This window comes from Zea mays, chromosome 2 (genome assembly GCF_902167145.1).
Source record: "Zea mays cultivar B73 chromosome 2, Zm-B73-REFERENCE-NAM-5.0, whole genome shotgun sequence".
NCBI lineage: Eukaryota > Viridiplantae > Streptophyta > Magnoliopsida > Poales > Poaceae > Zea > Zea mays.
Genome location: NC_050097.1, coordinates 85,895,972 through 85,919,238, shown reverse-complemented (window position 1 = coordinate 85,919,238; position 23,267 = coordinate 85,895,972). Strand labels below are relative to the sequence as shown.

Sequence of the window (23,267 nt, the reverse complement as noted above, 5' to 3'; positions counted from 1 at the left end):
ACTTTGCATCGAAGACCCTGGGTTCTTTCTAAAACAATCCCTTCAGTTTTACCCCTGCGCCACTATTCCTTTGAGTCGCTGACACTTCAAAAATCCCCCTAGCCTTTATCTCTTCTCCCCCGAGTTCCCTCCCCTTATTCAAATAGTATCCGCGGGAGTAAACAGGGCGACGCGGCTTACCGACGGCGAGGGAGGTCCAGTGAAGGGAGGGGTTGGCTCCGGGAGGTTCTTGCGGTCACAGCGAGGTATGGCTCGACGGCGGTGGTGGCCGGAATCGGCCGGTCCACGTGCGCAGGCGGGTGAACTCGTCGGCGGCGAGTGCTCCGGCCTAACCACGGCAATACAGGTCAATCCAAGGGCACGGGGAGCTCCACGGGATGTCAAGCAATCGACTCATGCAAGGAATCGGAGAATGACTTACTGTGGCGCTCGGTCTACGCTTGCCGGCGGTCGGGTGAAGTCCGGCGACCGTGAACTGGCTTCTTCGGTGAGGCAAAGTTCGATTCCTCGCTCGGGGAGCTTCAGCGAGGCACGCAGGGTCTACTCCGAGGGTTGGACGGGGTTGGGAGAGGCTCTGCTGGCCGGTCTAAAGTGGCGGGGGATCGGGTGGCCGCGGGCACACCGTGCGCGGGGCAACGCCGGTCATCTAGTGCTCCGGTGAGGTCGCGTGCGTGCGGGGGAGTACGGTCGAAGCCTCTGGTGGCTTTATAGGCGTGGGCGCAGGCAACGGTGCTGGCCTGGCTTGGTGTGACGCGGGGCATGCGGGGGCGGGCGTCGGGCATGCTCTAGCGAGCTCAATGCACATCGAACACGTGGAGGTTTGTTTCTGCTCTTGTTCTATCCTCTGCTGAGCAGCCAAACATGCGAATCTTGCCCTAAGACCTTTGAGAGATCTCTTCCCTGCACCTAGGGCTATCTAGTTCATGTGAGTTCCAAGGGGAGATGTGGTCGGGTTTGAGAGATATGGGGGTGGGAAGTTGGCTCTGTCCTAGCTGTCCACACCGAGACAAAACTCGTGCCAAGTCGTGTCAAACGACTTAGGGTTGGGTTCAAACTTTTCCAAGGTGTTCTAGAGGTCTTTAGGCGCCACTTTATCAATTGGGTCAAGTCATTTTGAAGTTTGAAAAAGGGTGAACATGTTTGATCTTTGGAAGAGGGTTGGTTTTGGACTTAGAAAAATTCTGATTTTTCTCTTACGACCCGTTTGGATGCCTAGAAATGAAACCTTTTCCAAGAAATAAATTCCAAGAAATGAATTATATAGAATTCAATCGACTAGAAAGTGATTCAATTCCATTTTTTTTGTTTGGTTGTACAAGCAATTGAATTCCTAGAATTAATTTCTAGATGTTGTTTGGATACTTTGCACACGGAATTTGAATTTGAATACAAACAAGGATCTCTTGACTTTGCATCTGCTTAAAAATGAGCATGAACAATTTACAACTATCAGAAACTATTAAGTTCACAAATAACAGTTCCACAAAGGCAAGTCACACATAACAATTTCACAAAGTCATCAAATTCGCACATAAAAGTTCTACAAAGACATCAAATCTTCACATAGCAGTTTCATAAAGCCATCAAGTTCGCACACAACAGTTTCACATAGCCAACAAGTTCGCACACAAAAGTTTCACAAAGACAGGTTCACACAATCAGTTCAACACAGAGATCTAAGTTCACATATAAGTTGTTTCACTTCCTTAGCTGCATCATAAGCCACCTCTTCCTCCTTTCCATTGGGAGTGCCATCATTGACTCAAACTTGCGTGCATTAGAGGTGAGGATGTCATAAAGCTCAAGTTCTGTGTCTTCATCAAGTCCTTCAACCTCTTGTAATGCGGCGAGAACTTCGGCGGAAGAGGGTAGCTTTGGACCATCATCTTTCAATGCAGACGTAAGCATGTCAAACTTATCACACCATATAGAGTTAAATGAATCATCTGATCTTTGTCTTTTTAAACTACTCGAGGAAGATACAGAATATGGAGCATCCTTGCCTCCGGTATTATTCTCTTTTGCCATTTCCTTTGAACTTTCAGCTGCTGTTTTAGCACCCTCTCCATTTGCTTGGTCCTTATTGTACACTAGGCTGAGTAGACCCCAAAACTTCACAACCTTATGTCTATATCCTTTTGCTTCCTTATTCCTCTACAAAAAAATTGTTACAAAGATACATCAACAAATAAACTTGGAATTGAAACATAAACTAAGCTGCAAAAAATGGAATAAACTACTAGGCAACAGTAGCATGTATGACCAATTTGGAGTAAAAATAAGAACCGTGCAACATATATGTCACGATGGTAAGCAATCTCTAAAACAAGGTATTATTAAAAGCATACAAATAGTATCAAGTTGCACTTAACTTAAATATACACTCATATGTACACGACAGCCAAATGTACACTCATATGTACAGGCCTAAGCAGCCCAACAAGACAGGCCTAAGCAGCCAAGCTAAACTTATGTGTGTATGGGACACTGGTGAAATCATATATAGTAAGATTGATCAATCTGGGGGCAGCTGGTCTCGCAATCTGAATGTGAAATGTCTGTCTAGCTCTGTACCGACCGAGTGCATGCTGTGTAACCAAGTAGAATGTGAACCAGAAGGATCAGAACGGTGACCAGAGAAAACTCTGATTAAATGCTGCCAAGGATATGAACAAACAGGTGGGTATGAATGTATGAAAGTGCCAGACAATAATTTATTTGATTGATGGGAATAGGGTTTTTTATGCCAACCCTCTCTCTATGTCAAGTCTCTTGCTCGTCTGGCTGGATGGGTGGTGTTGTGCTTACAATATGTTGTGGTGTGTAAGTAGATAGGCTGGCAGGAAACGACTCTTGCATAAGATAATTAACAGGCCTCTATCTAGCTAGGCACTAGGTTTGGCAGTTTAAGAAGAACAAGCTAAACTTTCCTTAAATATACACTCCTATGTACAGTTTACAGATAGCCTGACCAGTGCACGGTGAACAAATTGAATTACAAAAATTGAACTGCAAAAATTGAACAACAAAAATTTTCTTACCTCAACATACTCATCCCATACAGTGTCACTATCAACTTTGAGCTTGTTCTTCTCCCAATCCCATCCAAAACCACTAGTGGACAACAAACCATTAATGATATTGTAGTGCTTATCAAAGGTCTTGCTACGAGAGCTATTATTTTCCTTTGTAATGGTGACATTGCACTTCTCACAAACATTCTTCACAGCAGCTGTGTATACATGAGACTTCCACCCATTCTGACATCTATCACCTTTATTGTAATAGTCCACAAACGTATCGAGGAGTACCTTATCCATCTCATCGTTCCAAGGAACATAGCCCCTTGTTTTCTTGTCCTACAATCAAAGAACCACACATATAAAAGACACAAACACAAAAATTCATAAATGACAAAGACATAGAAAACAGAAGCATACAACTATGAGCTTTGACCACGCCTCGCTTGATAATCAACAAACATTTCACTAGCTTTGGTGTCTCTAAAATTACCCCACTCATTAGTTGATTGAACATGCGTAATCAGACTCATTTCTCCTTGATTTTCAGCAGGAGCAGCAGAGATGAGACTATCAACTTCATGTATTAGAATATCGTCCATATCTCTTTGTCTATCTCTTAAAAAATTATGCAATATGCAGCAAGCATGGATGATCCTAATCTGCATAGAATAATATGGCTAAGTCAATACACAATTTTAAAACTAACGATTGAATTTCAATTGAATACCTACTATGTTATACCTGGTTTTCTAAATCAAAATATGAGCTGGTCCTCAAGATTGCCCATCTCATCTTCAATAGCCCAAAAGTTCTCTCTATCACATTCCTAGCTGTTGCATGGCGTAGGTTGAATAACTCTCTCGCAGTAGATGGATTGTTGCCTTGAATAGCCCATTCATTCAAGTGGTACCGTGTAGATCGGTACGGGGCAAGAAATCCCGGACCATTTGTATATCCAGCATCCACTAGATAGTATTTACCACTAGGAACAACAAATGAGTCCTCCCGTGACATGGCATCACGTAGTATGCATGAATCCGAAGCCGACCCTTCCCATCCAGCCAAGACATACAAAAACTTCATTTGTCGATCACAAACCCCTAATACATTAGTGGTGATTTGTTGCTTCCTATTTCTATACCTACCTTGGTCAGTCAATGGAACATTCACATCGATATGTGTGCCATCTAGTGCACCTAGACAATCCTCAAACCATTTCCACTTTGGATCCTCAGGTAGAGTGGTTTCTGGATTAGGAAGCTTGATGAACTCATGACTTAAAAATAGAATCCCTCTAAGCACTTCGTTGAAGTGTCGACTAATTGGTTCAAGGGACCACCCATAAGTGCTACGGATCAACCTCATTTTGGTGTTATGACCTACTATAAGCAGAAAAATTGCAAGCTTTTCTTCTACCGGCACATTTAAGGTATCCTGTAGGCCACTCTTTTCCCATAAGATGGCACTCAAGTCACTAAAAGATCTCTTAGTTAGGCGCAAACTGTCATAGCAATAGACATTTGAACCCTGGTGCATATTACGTAGCATTTGTTTTCTGGACTCGACATTTCTCTCTTGAACTTCGTTAGCATCTACGATGTGTCTAGGTCTCCTCCGTTGATACCGGTTTGCAATAATAGCCATAATAGACACAGCTAATACAACAACTCTCTTTCGCTTCTTTCTCTTCCTTTTAATTTCCTCCTCGTTAGTATATTGAGTTGATATCTAGAACAAGTAATTTATATGCAATTATACATGCTAGTTGAAAGCAAAATGCTCTACTCAAGAATAAAAACACTACTAGTAGGAGCACAAGGTGGAATAGGAGAAGTACCGATGTAGCCATGGAGATTGAAGGATTTGTTCGAGGTAGCTAGATGAAACTTGAGGCGGCAAATCCCAAAACAGCGAGCTGTTTTAGCACTCCTGCAAATGATTTGTTGGAGGTAGTTGGACGAGACTGCAAAAAAACTTTGTTGGAAACATTACTTAACGCACAAAGGAAGAAGAAAAAGAAGATATTAGAACAGCAGACAAGTAAAAAAACTAAAACTCAACAGGTTGAATATGATAAACTGTACATCAATCAGATGCCTACACAATGAATCACCACAAGTCAGATAGTTACATCTGATGAAAAAACTGTACAACAGGATGGGAATTCTCCCTTCACCTACAGACCTACATCATTGTTGATAACAAGACGTGGGTTCTGACTTCTGGCCTGATAATAACTTCTCTTGGTTTCAGTTAGCGTGAAAGCAATATGTGGGGGAAAGAGAACTGATGGGACTATATTTGTGCACTTTACTCCCCTGATATGCCCTGGAAATTATTGCTCCTGAATTCTGATGCATCAAATCTATTCTAGTCATAATGCTACTAGACCGGATGACTCAATTAGACAGACAAGTAGTATACCAACCATCACCTGGCTGTTAAATTCTACCCCGACCAATTGGCTGTTGTCAAGTTCTGTAGCAAACTGTTATTCTTGAGCGACTGGATACCGGATCTTCTTCTGCTGCTCGTTACTTTTAGAATTTAGAAGGGATACATAGAAGGGATACCAGATCATGAGCGACTGGAGGCGATCCTTGGTAGCCTCGTCGTACTCCTCGAGCAGCTTGGCGAGGTCGTCGTCGCAGGTGCCGGAGATGAAGTAGGCAACGCGGGAGCCGTAGCCGAACTCGTCGCGCCCACGCCAGGCACGCCACGCTGGGCGCCGCCACGAACAGGAAGAACACCAGGTGCAGGTCGCGGGGTAGCGTGAGCGGTGAGCGATGCCGCGAGTAGGGAGCGGGGCGGCTAACCCTAGCCACTTTCTGACGCTTTCCGATGGGCGATGGTCTGAAATGAGTCAAGGCTAAATTTCCAGGGACGAGAAATGGGCTGAAATGGCCAATTCAATTCTAAGGGGATCCAAACAGGCCCAGACATGGAATTTGATTCAATTTGGACCAATTCTAGGGAACCAAACGGGCTGTTAGGTTTTTCCCTTGGGTGAACCTTTTGGGGTTTTTTTGAAACCTTTTTGGGGTCACTTTCTTACTATTTTTTGTAGGGTATTAAGTGTACTACATCTTTTATAATTAGCCCAAGTCATGATCATGTGGTTTTCATAGCCTTTTGGTCATACTCACTTCTAGGGCTCCAATTGTTCAAAAGGGTTTGAATTAGGGTTTGGGCAATTCTCCCCACTATATGTGCATGATAAGCCAAGGCATGAGTTTTAAGATGGGTAGCACTTACTTATGATCTTGATCTCCAAGTTTGGTGTCACTTACTCAATTTAAGTCACATGTGTTGATGGGCTTTACTTGTGTAGTCTTGAGTGAAAACCCTAAGTAACACCTGGGGTGTTACAAGAACCATTCTTTCATCCAGTCTCCGGGCCATCTCTTCCGAAAAGTTGGCACTGGGCAGCTTGAGCCTGAACGAGCAACAAAGCTATAGCAACCAAAATTGTTATGATACTGTTCTTTACCCCAGGGCTTCGTCTCATACGAAAGTTCGTGCATACTGCAAAAACATTTTGCACTTGGCTCCAAGCCTTGACTCCTCACGGCCGAGACGAAGATCCCCATTCTGATAATTGCTTCGGGAGTAATTTGGTGAAGGAAAATCTGATATATCTTTAAAACTTCAACCACAAATCTGCTTAAGGGGAACTGAATCCCAGCTTTGAAGAAGCTTCGATAGATCACGACTTCATTTTCTTCGGGAACAGGAATAGTCCTATCTCCGTTGTCAGCCCTCACAATAGACATATCTCGAAAATACCTTCCTCTCATATTATCAAGATGACTCTGTCTGATAGTCAATTTCCTGAAGACTGCATGACTTGGTCGCCAAGGCCGATCTTCGGAGTTTTCGCCCCCACTTTCTGCATCATAACTGTCGCTGTCATCAGTATCTTCAGATAAGCCTTCTAGAATCTCCTTAGTAATCTTTTCTGTATTTGTCTTTGCTATTGATTCAATAAAGCTAGCAGTCTTCTCCTCAAGGAGCTTCTCCTCCTTGCTCAGCTTCGTCTCAGCAACAGTTTTTTTTATCTTGAGACATCTTCTCTTCGGAAATGGTGAAAATGTGTTCTTAAAGCCGAAGCTTAGAAAATCTAAAAAACCAAGCAAGCGTTGGTAGGCAAGAGCTAAAAAATTGAGCAAGCAAAGCAGGCGACAAGTAGCGTACCAAATGTGCTCGGGGTAAGTTCTTATTTATACGCAAAGTGCGCTCCAAATTGGAGGGCCCCGTCTGTCATTGATTGTTGCTATTCTAGCAAAGGGAAGGTGTTTTTTCGGACCTTCGGCTTAGTGCCTTCCTCCATATCGCAATCTGAATTCGTCATTTTAACAAATTAATATTGCGAGGGGCTACTGTTGGGGGCCTTCGTCTTCCGAAGGTCCTCAAAAACATGATTTAACAATGTTTCTGGAGTATAATACATGAACAAGTACCTTCAGACTCAGATCAGAACCGCAGTGTCAGAAGCACAAAGAATACTGTTGGGGGCCTTCATCTTCCGAAGGTCCTCAAAAACATGATTTAACAATGTTTCTGGAGTATAATACATGAACAGGTACCTTCGGACTCGGATCAGAACCACAATGTGAAGAAGTACAAAGAATGCGAAGGTTGGCGCAGAGCCGAAGCTGTGCGTAGGGGAGCTTCGGCATGATAGCAGAAAGGGGAACCGACTTAAAAGGGAAAAGGCTATTTAGACCTCGATGGATTACTATAGAGTCATTAGCAAATGTAAAGGGCATGAGTGTAATTTTACATAGGCTGTGTCCCGTGCCTATAAATAGATGAACAGTGCTCCCGTACTGTTCACGATGACTTGGCATTTGCTTCTGCATCACACTTGTACTTTTGCCTTCTTTCAAGCCAAAGGTACATTTGTATCTTGATATCATTTCTATTTTTTCATGATAATAAAATAGAAATGAGCTGATAATGATACATAAATGTTCATATTATCTTTCACATTTCATGTCATTCTCTTTTCATTATCGTATGCCGTAATGATGAAGGTATGTCCTTCATGACCATTGTCCGAAGATCATTATATCCCAAGGGAACTAATGCTTTGATGGACGAAGGGCATTAACGTTTAACATTCTTTGTGTTGCCTTGTTCTTAACTCATAGCATTTGAGAACAAGTCCCCAACATTGGCGCCCACCTCCGGTGAATCCTTTTCGACCACCTTCGGCAAGCCTGACCTTCGTCATGCCACCGAAGAAAGCTTCAGCGACAGAGGCTGCCGCTCTGCAGCCACTGGACCCAAACCAGGAGACCCTTTCTCTTCGAGAAGCCCGAAGCCAGAAGAGGAAGGCCACTAGTCCAACACTTCAGGAGGAGGAGTTGGACCAAGAAATCAGAAACATGGAGATGCTTCATCAACAAGTACAAAGGAAAAAGGAGAAGATGGCTCGACTAGCCGATCTTCAAAGGCAGATTGACAAAGCAACTGAAGAAGTACGCCATCTTGCCCAAGACGAACAAGAACGAAGGCCCCAACATAGAGAGCTTCATCAAGAAGGCTTCTTCAACGAAGATGGATGGTATGATGATTTCAATCATGATACCTTTGCTTTTGACGATGCTTCTCCCTTGGCAGCAGAATTGCAGGCTATCCCATGGCCTCATTCATACAAGCCACCTCAGCTCCCCATGTATGATGGACAATCAGATCCGAAGCAGTTTTTGATGAGCTATGAAGCAACTATATCTTCATACGGAGGCAATGCAGCTGTTATGGCCAAGTCCTTCGTCATGGCAGTTAAGAATGTGGCCCAAATGTGGTATTCTTCTCTTTGGTCAGGAACTTTTACTTCATGGCAGAAGATGTAGGATATGTTGGTAACAAGTTTCCAGGGCTTTTAGACGAAGCCAGTTACAACTCAGGCTTTGTTTCAATGCACGCAAGACCATGAGGAGTATCTCCAAGCATACGTCCGAAGGTTCTTGCGCCTGAGAGCACAAGCGCCTACAGTGCCCAATGAGATTGTCATTGAGGCCATGATCAAGGGGCTTCGTCTAGGACCTACTACTCAGTATTTTGCTAGAAAGCCTCCACAGACTTTAGAGAAGCTGCTTCAAAAGATGGATGAATACATCCGCGCTGACAATGACTTTCGTCAAAGAAGGGGGGAAGCCTACAGGTTCTCTGAGATGACCAGGGGCTTCGGAGGGAGAATCCACCCAAGGCATGTCAGGTCAATCCACTCCACTCAGAGTGACGACAGAGGAAGTCAACAACAGAGGCCAAAATACTCCTCGCAAGCTTCGGGGCAGCAACAAAGCTATCTTTGGCCGCCAACTCCAAGAGGCAGAGGCGCCAGGGGCTTTGGAGTAAGGTTTGGTGATCAACCTAGGAAAATTTATTGCTTATTCTGCGGTGAGGACAAGGGCCATACCACAAGGATGTGCCATGTCACCATTTAGAAACAAAAGGAAATAGCAGAACCTGCAGCTCAATAGAACCAGCTGAAGCAAGTCATGCACACTGCTTCGTATAACTCACCCTACATACCAGAATATGTGGGTAACCACCCTGCAGCTTCTGTTGCTTCGGCTAGCCAGCCACAGGCACCTTGGCCACAACCACCACCTCCCCCACCACTACAACCTGCATATCCACGAGGCCAGTAGCCAGAAGGAAGTCAACAGACCCACCAACAGTGAGATTTCAGGGAGGAGTCCGAAGCTCGCACACTCAACAGTACTGTGCCAGAATCAAAGCATATCTATTGAGAGCTTCTCTACAGACTTACGGAGTCCAAAAAGTCGCTGAAGCACAAAAAGTCGTTCCTAAGGGGACGCGTGGCTAAAAATTACATCACAAGTATCTCCGAAGCTACAAAAAGTCGTTCTACGGAACGCAGCGTAAGTTTGCTGAAGCTACAAAAAGTCGTTCCTAAGGGAGCACAGTTTAAGTTTTATGCTCAAAAGTCGTTCCAAAGGGAATGCAGAGCCAAATACCGCCGAAATATAAGGCGAAGCGCGAAAAGTCAACGCAAATACCGCTAAAATAGAAGGCGGAGAAGTTCAAAAGACGTTCCTAAGGGAATGCAGAACTTACAGCGAAAAGTCAACGCTGATACACCGAAAAATAAGCAGTGAAGCCGAAAAATAAATGACAAAGAGATTGTGTATTCCACTATGGGGATGTGAGTGTGTGTCTTCGGCACAAAGTATCATTTTGCATAGCATAACATCATCACATCATTTCGCATAACATAACATCATACATCATATTGCATCGATGGCACAAGAAGGGGATACAATGTTGACCTTCGGAGAATGCTTCGCAAAACTGAAATTGTGCTGAGGCACAAAATAAGTTTTGAAGAAATACAGCTTCATCAGCTCTGATGTGGAGGAAAAAATCTATTGTTGACGAAGCATTAATGTTTTGGCGACGCTTGGACGACTTTTTATGAAGCACTCTGATGAGGAGGAAAAAATCTATTGTTGACGAAGCATTAATGTTTTTGTGACGATTGGAGGATTTTTCACGAAGCATAAAAACTCTTCTTCACGAAGCATGAAAAGAAGGGAAGGTGTTTTTTCGCCGAAGGCTCAAAAACGGTATGTACATAAAAGTTTCATGCATCGTAAAGAAATAAATTACAAAACCATTCGTATATTACATCCAAAACCCATGAGCACCAAATATTACAAGCATAATTCAGCAAATATTACATTAATATTCTAGCAATGTTTTTACGATAGCTATTCTTCTTTCAAAACTTTATCTACAGCTTTGGTCAGTAGTTGGGTAACGACTTCGTCTACAATAGTTTCAGCCATGCTAATAATTTCTGCTGATTCCTTTGCCTCTGGGTCGGCCAATAACTCGAAGGGCTCTGGGAGAGGAGATAGTTCAGCTGCGGTAGAAAACGTAAATCAGTTCGATGTCACAAAAATAAACAATAAAGTTAAAAGCCATTAAGCAATACCTATCCGCCTTTCGAGTTCTGCAGCTTTTTCAGCTGCCTTCGTTGCTTCCCTAGCGTCATGAGTATCTTTTTCGCTCTTCTTTATTATTTCATGGGCCATCCCTCGGCCGCCACTTTCCCAGATGTCAGTGAAAAATTTTCCGCCTACTAAGCTTGCTTTGGCCGAAGGGTCCTTCGTATCGTCAACAGATAAAGCAGCTTCGACTTGGGCCAAAGTTTTCACATGTTCACAACCTGACTTCTCCAAAATAGCTGCAATACCCATTGCACCAGAGAAGGCATAGACGTCCCCACAGTCACTCAAAATCTCCTCAAAGGCTTCGGCCTCGCTGCTGATCCATTCAATTGGGCCTTCGGGATCGCCCCGTATGAAGTTATCTTCGCTTGAATTTGCGCCAACATTGACGAAGCTAGTTTTTATCTTTTTCACATATTCTATATATTTTTCAAAACATTTTTATTTTGATGCGCGAAGTTCTACAACTGTTTTTCCCAGTAATTTTTCCAGTAATCACTGGCATCTCGTTCAGTTTCGACAACAGCGCATTTTAATTTTGCTTCAGCCAGCTGTTTCCGAAGGTCTTCAATTTCACATTTCTGGGCTTCAGCTTTGGCTTTGGAAGTAGCTTCATCTTCTTTTATTTTGCTCACCAATGAATTTAATATTTTATCTTTTTCAAGACCTTCGTTCCTTAGTTCAATAACTTCGGAACGAAGGTTGTTCAGAGCTATAGTGCATCCTTCGTCTTCGGCCTTTTTTTGCGCCCTGAGGGCATTGCTAAGAATCAGGCCCTCCAAAAGAAGTGCGGTATTGAGTATAAGCAAATAAAAAAATTCGTTTTTAAGTACAAAAAATTCATTCTCACACCCTACTAAACCGTCGGCCAATTCATCTTTCGACAGCACCGAAAGCCCGTCTTCTAGTGTCGGGAATCCGAAGCTTCTGCTCATCTCCCGGTAGACAGAAATCTCCTTGCTGTCTGGGAGACAATATAAGAAATCCTCTTCTCCGCTGCCGTTGAATACCAATGCCCCCTTTGGATATTTCAGCTTCTGGGCATAGTGTTGAGCTTCTCGTTTTTCTTCTTTAGAGAGATTTTTTCCCGAAGCATGACGGATAATATATTCAGTATTCTCTTTCAAAGCTTCGGGAGTAGGAGCGGCAGATTTTTCACGCAAAATTTGTCCTATAGCTTCTTCCTCCGTTGCCTTTTCTCCAATTTCGAGGATTTCTCTTTGGTGGGCTCTGAAGGCCCAGTTTCAACGTCGGCCCGGCTCATTGTAGCTTCGGCTTCGGTCAGCTTTGTCTCGGTTTCAACATGTGTTTTTGAAGCCTTGGCAATTTTTCCTGGAGTAGAGCTTGAAGTTTTTATCGTCTCTAGCACATCTAACACACTGGCCATCCTCTTTCTCTTGGGGGTTGCTGCTAGATCTTTTTGTATCTTCGACGCCTCCACCCCTACCGAAGGGCTTAGAATTTCTGATGTTTTTGTCTCTTCGGTTCTCGGTTCTTCAATTTTGTCAGCCTTCGGCATTGCAGCCAGCTCTTTAATCCTCTGCGTAGGGGCAGGTCCTTTGGCTTCAGTAGCCGAAGAGGTCTCACCGCCAAATTCAGGCACTGTAGCCAGTTCAATGTAGCGCGGTCGGTGAGTAAGAACCTTCACCTTTTTCCTCTCCGGCGCGGGCTCACTGGGAGCAGCTGAAGCAACATCCTTCCCAGAAGTTGCACCCTTTCTTTTCTGCCCCCGCGGCGAGTACCGATAGTCAGGGTACACAAATCCAATAGCGTCAAAAACCCTATTCAGTCTTTTCTTCTTTCGGCTCCCGAAGGCCGCGGATAATGCATTATCTTCAGACTTGGAGTATGCTCCAAGTAGTTCATCACTAGTATTTTCAACAATTTCAGCCAGTCATCGTCTGGTTTGATAAATTGGTCTCTAAACCTGAAGGTATATTTCAATCGAACCAAACCACCTTCGCTAGGGTTGCTGATGGTCTCTTTTGGCATCTTCCAGTTGTCTATCAATGGCCATATCCTGTAGGACACATGTTCTTGGACTAAATCCCTTGTCCCGATAAAAGAGCAAACTATGCCGAAGGCCCTTCGGCATCCTTCGGCTGATTCATCAATTTCTACCTTCGGTTTCCGAAGACCGAAGCGGGACCAAATGGGGCGCATGATGATCTCTGTAATGTCCTCCCTCGCCTTTAAATCATTCCTCACATAGAACCATTCTTTCATCCAGTCCTCGGGCCATCTCTTCCAAAAAGTTGGCACTGGGCAGCTTGAGCCTGAGCGAGCAACGAAGCTATAGCAACCAAAATTGTTATGATATTGTTCCTTACCCTAGGGCTTCGTCTCATATGAAAGTTCGTGCATGCTGCAGAAACATTTTGCACTTGGCTCCAAACTTTTACTCCTCACGGCCCAGACGAAGATCCCCATTCTGATAATTGCTTCGGGGGTAATCTGGTGAAGGAAAATCTCATATATCTTTAAAACTTCAACCACAAATCTGCTTAAGGGGAACCGAAGCCCAGCCTTGAAGAAGCTTCGGTATATTACGACTTCATTTTCTTCAGGAACAGGAACAGTCCTGTCTCCGTTGTCAGCCCTCACAATAGATATATCTTGAAAATACCTTCCTCTCATGTTATCAAGATAACTTTGTCTGATAGTTGATTTCCCGAAGACTGCGTGACTTGGTCACCAGGGCCGATCTTCGGAGTCTTCGCCCCCACTTTCTGCATCATAACTGTCGCTGTCATCGGTATCTTTAGATAAGTCCTCTAGAATTTCTTTTGTAATATTTTCTGTATTTGTCTTTGCAATTGACTCAATGAATCCAGCAGTCTTTTCTTCCAGAAGCTTCTCCTCTTCGGTTAGCTTCGTTTCAGCAACTGTCTTCTTGTCTTGAGACATCTTCTCTTCGGAAATGGTGAAAATGTGTTCTTAAAGCCGAAGCTTAGAAAATCTAAAAAACCAAGCAAGCATTGGTAGGCAAGAGGTAAAAAATTGAGCAAACAAAACAGGCGGCAAGTAGCGTAGCAAATGTGTGCGGGGTGAGTTCTTATTTATATGCCCAGCGCGCTCTAAGTTGGAGGGCCCCGTCTGTCATTGACTGTTGCTATTCTAGCAAAGGGAAGGTGTTTTTTCGGACCTTCGGCTTAGGGCCTTCGTCCATATCGCAATCTGAATTCATTATTCTAACAAATTAACCTTGCGAGGGGCTACTGTTGGGGGCCTTCGTCTTCCGAAGGTCCTCAAAAACATGATTTAACAATGTTTCTGGAGTATAATACATGAACAGGTACCTTCGGACTCGGGTCAGAACCACAATGTGAAGAAGTACAAAGAATGCGAAGGTTGGCGCAGAGTCGAAGCTGTGTGTAGGGGAGCTTCGGCATGATAGCAGAAAGGGGAACTGACTTAAAAGGGAAAAGGCTATTTAGACCTCGATGGATTACTATAGTCATTAGCAAATGTAAAGGGCATGAGTGTAATTTTACATGGGCTGCGTCCCGTGCCTATAAATAGATGAACAGTGCTTCCGTACTGTTCACGATGACTTGGCATTTGCTTCTGCATCACGCTTGTACTTTTGCCTTCTTTCAAGCCGAAGGTACATTTGTAACTTGATATCATTTCTATTTTTCCATGATAATAAAATAGAAACGAGCTGGTAATGATACATAAATGTTCATATTATCTTTCACATTTTATGTGATTCTCTTTTCATTATCGTATGCGTAATGATGAAGGTATGTCCTTCATGACCTTTGTCCGAAGATCATTATATCCCAAGGGAAATAATGCTTCGATGGACGAAGGGCATTAACGTTTAACATTCTTTGTGTTGCCTTGTTTGTTAACTCATAGCATTTGAGAACAAGTCCCCAACAAATACGAAGGTTGACGCAGAGCCGAAGCTATGCGCGAGGGAGCTTCGGCATGATAGCAGAAAATGGAACCGACTTAAAAGGGAAAAGGCTATTTAGACCTCGATGGACCACTATAGAGTCATTAGCAAATGTAAAGGGCATGGGTGTAATTTTACATGGGCTGCGTTCCGTGCCTATAAATAGATGAACAGTGCTCCTGTACTGTTCACGCTGACTTGGCATTTGCTTTTTGTGTCACGCTTGTACCCTTACATTCTTTCAAGCCGAAGGTACATTTGTAACTGGATATCATTTCTATTTTTCCATGATAATAAAATAGAAAATGAGATGATAATGATACATAATTATTCATGTTATCTTTTACATTTCATATGATTCTCTTTTCATTTCATATGCTGCACTGATGAAGGTATGTCCTTCATAACCTTCGTCTGAAGATCATTATATCCTAAGGGAAATAATGTCTCGAGGGACGAAGGGCATTTACATTTAACATTTTTTGTGTTGCCTTGTTCTTAACTCATAGCATTTGAGAACAAGTCCCCAACAGTATGGTTTGGGGAAGGGAGAGCAATACTGCTAACTGAAGCTACTCACTATGGTTGATGGTCGAAGCAAGGATCACTGGTTTGCTCCTGCTTTCCTTCCCCCCGGTTGCTCTTTAAATAGACAGTGAAAAGATAAGGGGGCTGGATTCTTGAATTTGCAGCAGGGATAACTATGAGCATGGGGTGTAGTCGTGGCTCACCCAAGAAGATCCACGCTGGTTCACAGAGCACAGTCATGTAGGGTGAAGTTTATCCATGGCAAAGGAAGGAGGTAAGGATAGGATGACACTGTAGTAGATATTTCTACTGGTGATATTTCAGTGATGTGCATGATTCTAAATATTTCTGCTCTCACTCTTTCAGTGATGACACTGTAGTAAATATTTCAGTGATCTACTGGTGATATTTCAGTGATGTGCATGATTCTAAATATGTGCATGACACTGTAGTAAATATGTCAGTGATGTGGCTCAACCATCTCACTCTTTCACAGTAGTACACGGCAAGGGAGGAAAAGATCAAAGTCAGATATTTCTGTATTTTTGGATCTACAGTTCTTGACTGACCCACCCAACTTCAGTTAGCCATTTCTTTTAATTTTTGATTAAGACATATCAATCACTATTAATAGAACTTGTTCATTAGTCCAAGGTCTACTAAGTCTCTACAAATTTCATAGACCCAAACCTCCTAGATTACAAGTTATAGCATCCAAAAAATGGCTGCAAAATCTGGTTACCATTTTTGCCTGAACCCTAACCTTCAGTTTTAATTCAGCTGGCCCTCTCCTTTCGACAGAAGCCTTTTTGGGCGCCTATATCTTCCAAGTTTATATAATGTCAAGCCAGGGTCCCTTAATAAACTTTGTTCATGAATACTACCTCTCCAACTTTACTTTAAACCTGCTAGCACAAAGTTACACATGACAACCTTTACAAGTTCTCAAAGTGGGGCAGACAGGCAGAAATTCAGAACTGGGTGGCCTGATTGACAGTCTGAAACCACCAGCCTGTCAGCCCGACTTTGAGCAGCAATAACTTTAATACCTGTACAGGATCACGCCTACTTGTCTTAGGAACACTTAATCCCCTTCTAATGGTCTCTAATTTATCTACACAACTCATAGCCTTTAACCCTCTAGATTGGTCACAAAAAGACTCCAAACCTAGCTCGATACACTGCATTAGAGGTTTCAGATTACTGTATTTAGTCTGAAAATTCAGAGTTCTATTGGCTCTGTTTTGGGGTAGGTTTTCATGAGATTTCATAGGGTTTTAGGGTTGGGTCTCTCAATTGAACTTATACCTCTATAGTAGTTCTACCATTTTGATGTATTAATCTAGGACAGAATCCTCATGAATGAAGAGATATACAACTCCAAAGATGGTCCCAATTTACTAGAATTGAGACTTAGTCATATGGTTTTCATGGGTCTTTTTACAAAGAGGTCCAAATCTCACTATTCAACTTGCAAGTTCTTCAATATGAAATTTAGTGGGTTTGAGGTGCTCTTTTACTTTGATATTTGCACTTTGGCCCAAAAGTGCACCAATTTTATACTTAGCCCCCTAGGGTTCCAATTTAGGGTTTCTAGGGTTTGTTTCTAGGGTTTTGGACACATTAGGGTTTTGGTGTCACTTAAGTCCTTCCAAGGGGATATCTCAGGGTCATTTCTCATATCTTTTGAAGGTTTCTCATGCTTGGGCTTCCCTTGTATCCATAATCCCAAATCTAGGGTTAACCACCCTAACCTAGGGTTAACCACACATCAAGTCATATCAGTACAACATATTTAAAATTTTTACCTAGTGAATGCACTCTAGGTGTGATAAACACATGATATGCTAATTCTCATAATGTTATGCTCAAGTTTTTGTGACAGTAACACTAGGCGTGTTACATCCTTCCCCCCATAAAAGAATCTCGTCCCGAGTTTTGAAGTCCTAGGGCAAGTAGTGGAAAAGGAAATGCGTCATATTTTTATTTCCTTATTTCTTGTAAAGGCAGGGGGTGGTATGGGGTCTACTTCTCTTTTACAACAATTGTACATATTTCACAAATTACATGAAGCTAAAAAGCCTGGGAAATTCTTTTCTAAAAAGTCTTGGGTTTCCCATGTAGCTTCATCTTTAGTGTGTTGGTTCCATTGTATCTTATAGAATTTGAGAACTCTTCTTCGGGTGACCCTGTCCTTTTGATCCAGGACTTGTCGGGGACCATAATTAGGGGTACCCTCAAGGCTCCTAATTCTCAGCTGGTAACCCCCATCAGCATAAAGCTGCAAAGGCCTGATGGGTGCGATTAAGTCAGGGATCAGTCCATTCGAGGGACTCGATCACGCCTCGCCCGAGCCTAGCCTCGGACAAGGGCAGCCGACCCCGGAGGATTTCCGTCTCGCCCGAGGCCCCCCTCCAGCGGCGAATATATTTCCGGCTCGCCCGAGGCCCTGTCTTTGCCAAGAAGCAACCCTGACCAAGTCGCCGCACCGACCGACCAAATCGCAGGAGCATTTAATGCAAAGGTGGCCTGACACCTTTATCCTGACGCGCGCCCCCCAGCTGGCAGAGCCGAAGTGACCGCCGTCACTTTGCCGCTCCACTGACCGGCCTGACAGAAGGACAGCGCCGCCTGCGCCGCTCCGACTGCGGTGCCACTTGACAGAGTGAGGCTGACAGGCAGTCAGGCCCGACCGAAGGCACCATAGGAAGCTCCGCTTCGCCCGACCCAGGGCTCGGACTCGGGCTAAGTCCCGGAAGACGGCGAACTCCGCTCCGCCCGACCCAGGGCTCGGACTCGGGCTAAGTCCCGGAAGACGGCGAACTCCGCTCCGCCCGACCCAGGGCTCGGACTCGGGCTAAGTCCCGGAAGACGGCGAACTCCGCTCCGCCCGACCCAGGGCTCGGACTCGGGCTAAGTCCCGGAAGACGGCGAACTCCGCTCCGCCCGACCCAGGGCTCGGACTCGGGCTAAGTCCCGGAAGACGACGAACTCCGCTCCGCCCGACCCAGGGCTCGGACTCGGGCTAAGTCCCGGAAGACGGCGAACTTCGCTCCGCCCGACCCAGGGCTCGGACTCGGGCTAAGTCCCGGAAGACGACGAACTCCGCTCCACCCGACACAGGGCTCGGACTCGGGCTCAGCCCCAGAAGACGACGAACTCCGCTTCGCCCGACCCCAGGGCTCGGACTCCGCCCTGGCCTCAGCTGACGGTCTCCGCCTCGCCTGACCCAGGGGCTCGGACTCGACCTCGACCACGGAAGACAGACTCGACCTCGGCTTCGGAGGAGCTTCCACATCGCCCAACCTAGGGCGCAGACCGGCCACGTCAACAGGAGGCGCCATCATCACCCTACCCCGAGCTGACTCGGGCCACGGGGAACAAGACCGGCGTCCCATCTGGCTCGCTCCGCCAGATGGGCAATGATGGCGCCCCGCATACTCTGTGACGATGGCGGCTCTCAGCCCCCTTACGGAAGCAAGAGGACGTCAGCAAGGACTCAACAGCTCCGACAGCTGTCCCTCCGCCAGGCTCCATCGCTCCTCCGACGGCCACGACATCACACCAGCTGGGTGCCAAAATCTCTCCGGCTGCCACAACGGCATGTACTTAGGGCGCTAGCTCTCCTCCGCTAGACACGTAGCACTCTGCTGCACCCCCCATTGTACATCTGGATCCTCTCCTTACACCTATAAAAGGAAGGACCAGGGCCCTCTTAGAGAGGGTTGGCCGCGCGGGGACAAGGACGAGACAGGCGCTCGCGTGAGGCCGCTCGCTCCCTCTCCCGCGTGGACGCTTGTAACCCCCTACTGCAAGCGCACCCGACCTGGGCGCGGGACGAACACGAAGGCCGCGGGATTCCCACCTCTCTCACGCTGATCTCCGGCCGCCTCACTTTGCCCCCTTCGCGCTCGGCCTCGCGTCGACCCATCTGGGCTGGGCACGCGGCGACATTCACTCGTCGGCTTAGGGACCCCCCGGTCTCGAAACGCCGACAGTTGGTGCGCCAGGTAGGGGCCTGCTGCGTGTTGACGAACAGCTTCCCGTCAAGCTCCAGATGGGTAGTCTCCAGCAACCTCTACAACCCGGGACGGTGCTCCGTTTCGGGAGTCTTGAGTTCATGTCCCTCGACGGCAGCTACGACATGATACTCATTCCACAGCCGGGCGACAGCGGCAATGGCGGCCGACAGCCCGCCCGCCGGCGGCGGAATCGACGACGTCTTCCCCGCGTGGTGGAAGAACAACATTTGAGCTCTCCCCATCCTCTCCCCCGCCAACGGAGGAGGAGGCGGGGCAACCAAGGCCAAGCAGGAGGCAGCGCCTCGTCGACTGTCGAGCGAGTCGACGGCCCCAACGCCCCAACGGGGGGCGCGTCGGGCATCGACCTCGCGTTTGAGACGAAGACGAGCGCCGTCTCCCCGCGACACGCCAGTTCCGAGCAAACGGACGACGCCAGCGCGCTCGCGAAAGGCATGCTGGATGTCACCCTCGTACCTGAGACGACGGTGCAGTCAGTCCCTGATGTGACTTCATCACCGCCCGTCGACCAAGAGGTACCGATCGATTCCCATCCCATGTCTTTTGGATTCAGCCTCGACCCGCCTAGCGGCTTCGCTTTGGCGGGCGCTCTCGTAGAGGCGAGTCCAAACCCTCTGGGGTTTCGTATGCGGTCACCTTGGGACCGGCTGACGGACGTCTCGACCTACGGGCCCTCTGGGTCCGAGTAAGACGACGAGCCTAGCTTCTGCTGGGATTTCTCTGGACTTGGCAACCCCAGTGTCATGCGGGACTTCATGACCGCATGCGACTACTGCCTTTCCTACTGTTCCGACGGTAGCCGTAGCCTCGACGACGAGGACTGCGGTCCAAGTCGCGAATGCTTCCACGTCGATCTAGGGGGTCCCTCCGAAGGCAACCATCTTGGCATGCCGGAGGACGGTGATCTCCCTAGGCCGGTGCCTCGCGTTGACATCCCACGGGAGCTAGCTGTGGTCCCCGTTCAGGCGGGGGGCCATGACCCACAGCTCGAGCAAATCCGCGGGGTGCAGGCCAGGCTCGACGAGGGAGCAAGAGCGCTTGAGCCGATCCGCCGGGACGTCGGGCAGGCATGGGCGGGCCAACCTCCGGCCGGAGAAATACGTCATCTACCCCAGGGCTTCCAGCACCGCATCACCGACGATGTCAGGGTTAGGCCGCCACCCGCATCCAGTGGGGTTGGCCAGAACCTGGCTGCAGCAGCAATGCTCCTCCGCGCGATGCCAGAGCCATCAACCACCGAGGGGCGGCGAATCCAGGGAGAGCTCAAGAATCTCCTGGAAGGCGCCGCGGTCCGACGGGCCGTGAGCTCCGCCTCCCGAAGGCAGGGGTACCCCTCGGAACCTCATGCCGCGACTTCCCGATTCATGCGGTAAGCCTCGGTCTACACCGGGCGCACGCGCAACACAGCGCCTGCGGCCCCGGGTCGCCTCGGCAACGAGCACCATCACCGCGACCGTCGAGCCCACCTCGACGAGAGGGTGCGCCGAGGCTACCACCCCAGGCATGGGGGACGCTATGACAGCGGGGAGGATCGGAGTCCCTCGCCCGAGCCACCCGATCCACAGGCCTTCAGCCGGGCCATACGACGGGCGCCGTTCCCGACCCGGTTCCGACCCCCGACTACTATCACAAAGTACTCGGGGGAAACGAGACCGGAACTGTGGCTCGCGGACTACCGTCTGGCCTGCCAACTGGGTGGAACGGACGTTGACAACCTCATCATCCGCAACCTCCCCCTGTTCCTCTCCGACACCGCTCGCGCCTGGTTGGAGCACCTGCCTCCGGGGCAGATCTCCAACTGGGACGACCTGGTCCAAGCTTTCGCCGGCAATTTCCAGGGCACGTACGTGTGCCCCGGGAATTCCTGGGACCTCCGAAGCTGCCGACGGCAGCCGGGAGAGTCTCTCCGGGACTACATCCGACGATTCTCGAAGCAGCGCACCGAGCTGCCCAACATCACCGACTCGGATGTCATCGGCGCGTTCCTCGCTGGCACCACCTGCCGCGACCTGGTGAGCAAGCTGGGTCGCAAGACCTCCACCAGGGCGAGCGAGCTAATGGACATCGCCACCAAGTTCGCCTCTGGCCAGGAGGTGGTCGAGGCTATCTTCCGAAAGGACAAGAAGCCCCAGGGCCGCCCATCGGAAGATGCCCCCGAGGCGTCAACTCAGCGCGGCGCCAAGAAGAAGGGCAAGAAGAAGTCGCAAGCGAAACGCGACGCCGCCGACGCGGACCTTGTCACCGCCGCCGAGTACAAAAACCCTCGGAAACCCCCCGGAGGTGCCAACCTCTTCGACAAGATGCTCAAGGAGCCGTGCCCCTATCACCAGGGGCCCGTCAAGCACACCCTTGAGGAGTGCGTCATGCTTCGGCGCCACTTCCACAGGGCCAGGCCACCCGCGGAGGGTGGCAGGGCCCGCGACGACGACAAGAAGGAAGATCACCAGGCAGGAGAGTTCCCCGAGGTCCGCGACTGCTTCATGATCTACGGTGGGAAAGCGGCGAATGCCTCGGCTCGGCACCGTAAGCAAGAGCGTCGGGAGGTCTGCTCGGTGAAGGTGGCGGCGCCAATCTATCTAGACTGGTCTGACAAGCCCATCACCTTCGACCGAGCCGACCACCCCGACCATGTGCCGAGCCCGGGGAAATACCCGCTCGTCGTCGACCTCGTCATCGGCAACGTCAGGCTCACCAAGGTCCTCATGGACGGAGGCAGCAGCCTCAACATCATCTACGCCGAGACCCTCGGGCTCCTGCGGGTCGATCTGTCCTCCGTCCGGGCAGGCGCTGCGCCCTTCCATGGGATCATTCCTGGGAAGCGCGTCCAGCCCCTCGGACAACTCGACCTTCCCGTCTGCTTCGGAACACCCTCCAACTTCCGAAGGGAGACCCTGACGTTCGAGGTGGTCGGGTTCCGAGGAACCTACCACGCGGTGCTGGGAAGACCATGCTACGCGAAGTTCATGGCCGTCCCCAACTACACCTACCTGAAGCTCAAGATGCCGGGCCCCAACGGGGTCATCACTGTCGGCCCCACGTACAAACACGTGTTCGAGTGCGACGTGGAGTGCGTGGAGTACGCCGAGGCCCTCGCCGAGTCCGAGGCCCTCATCGCCGACCTGGAGAGCCTCTCTAAAGAGGTGCCAGACGTGAAACGTCATGCCGGCAACTTCGAGCCAGCAGAGACGGTTAAGGCCGTCCCCCTCGACCCCAGCGGCGACGCCTCCAAGCAGATCCGGATCGACTCCGGGCTCGATCCCAAATAGGAAGCAGTGCTCGTCGACTTTCTCCGCGCGAACGCCGACGTCTTCGCGTGGAGTCCCTCGGACATGCCCGACATACCGAGGGATGCCGCCGAGCACTCGCTGGACATCCGAGCCGGAGCCCGACCCGTTAAGCAGCCTCTACGCCGATTCGACGAGGAAAAGCGCAGAGCCATAGGTGAGGAGATCCACAAGCTAATGGCGGCAGGGTTCACCAAAGAGGTATTCCATCCCGAATGGCTTGCCAACCCTGTGCTTGTGAGAAAGAAAGGGGGGAAATGGCGGATGTGTGTAGAATACACTAGTCTAAACAAAGCATGTCCGAAGGTTCCCTACCCTCTGCCTCGCATCGATCAAATCGTGGATTCCACTGCTGGGTGCGAAACCCTGTCTTTCCTCGATGCCTACTCAGGGTATCATCAAATCAGGATGAAAGAGTCCGACCAGCTCGCGACTTCTTTCATCACACCCTTCGGCATGTACTGCTATGTCACCATGCCGTTCGGCTTGAGGAATGCGGGCGC

At 48.1% G+C, this 23,267-nt stretch overlaps 2 protein-coding genes across 2 annotated transcripts; both read right to left on the bottom strand.

Moving 5' to 3' along the window:
- Positions 1-1,653: 1,653 nt before the first annotated feature.
- LOC103646650 (uncharacterized) lies at positions 1,654-4,961 on the bottom strand. The gene is made up of 3 exons (XM_020549299.2): positions 4,861-4,961; positions 3,042-3,359; positions 1,654-2,154 (listed from the first exon to the last, which is right to left on the bottom strand). The coding sequence occupies exons 1-3, from the start codon at positions 4,870-4,872 to the stop codon at positions 1,699-1,701; spliced, it is 786 nt and encodes a 261-aa protein (XP_020404888.1). The 5' UTR covers positions 4,873-4,961; the 3' UTR covers positions 1,654-1,698.
- On the bottom strand, positions 3,395-4,072 carry LOC103646649 (uncharacterized). The gene is made up of 2 exons (XM_008671359.4): positions 3,765-4,072; positions 3,395-3,682 (listed from the first exon to the last, which is right to left on the bottom strand). The coding sequence occupies exons 1-2, from the start codon at positions 4,035-4,037 to the stop codon at positions 3,443-3,445; spliced, it is 513 nt and encodes a 170-aa protein (XP_008669581.1). The 5' UTR covers positions 4,038-4,072; the 3' UTR covers positions 3,395-3,442.
- Positions 4,962-23,267: the final 18,306 nt, after the last annotated feature.

What these genes read in the sequence shown, in the direction of transcription:
- LOC103646649 (XM_008671359.4), bottom strand. Translation starts at nt 4,037, where the DNA reads ATGTCACGGGAGGACTCATTTGTTGTTCCTAGTGGTAAATACTATCTA. An exon ending in ATTTTGATTTAGAAAACCAG is followed by an intron (nt 3,683 to 3,764) that starts GTATAACATAGT and finishes TATTCTATGCAG; the next exon opens with ATTAGGATCATCCATGCTTG.
- LOC103646650 (XM_020549299.2), bottom strand. An exon ending in TATGGGATGAGTATGTTGAG is followed by an intron (nt 2,155 to 3,041) that starts GTAAGAAAATTT and finishes ATTTTTTTGTAG; the next exon opens with AGGAATAAGGAAGCAAAAGG.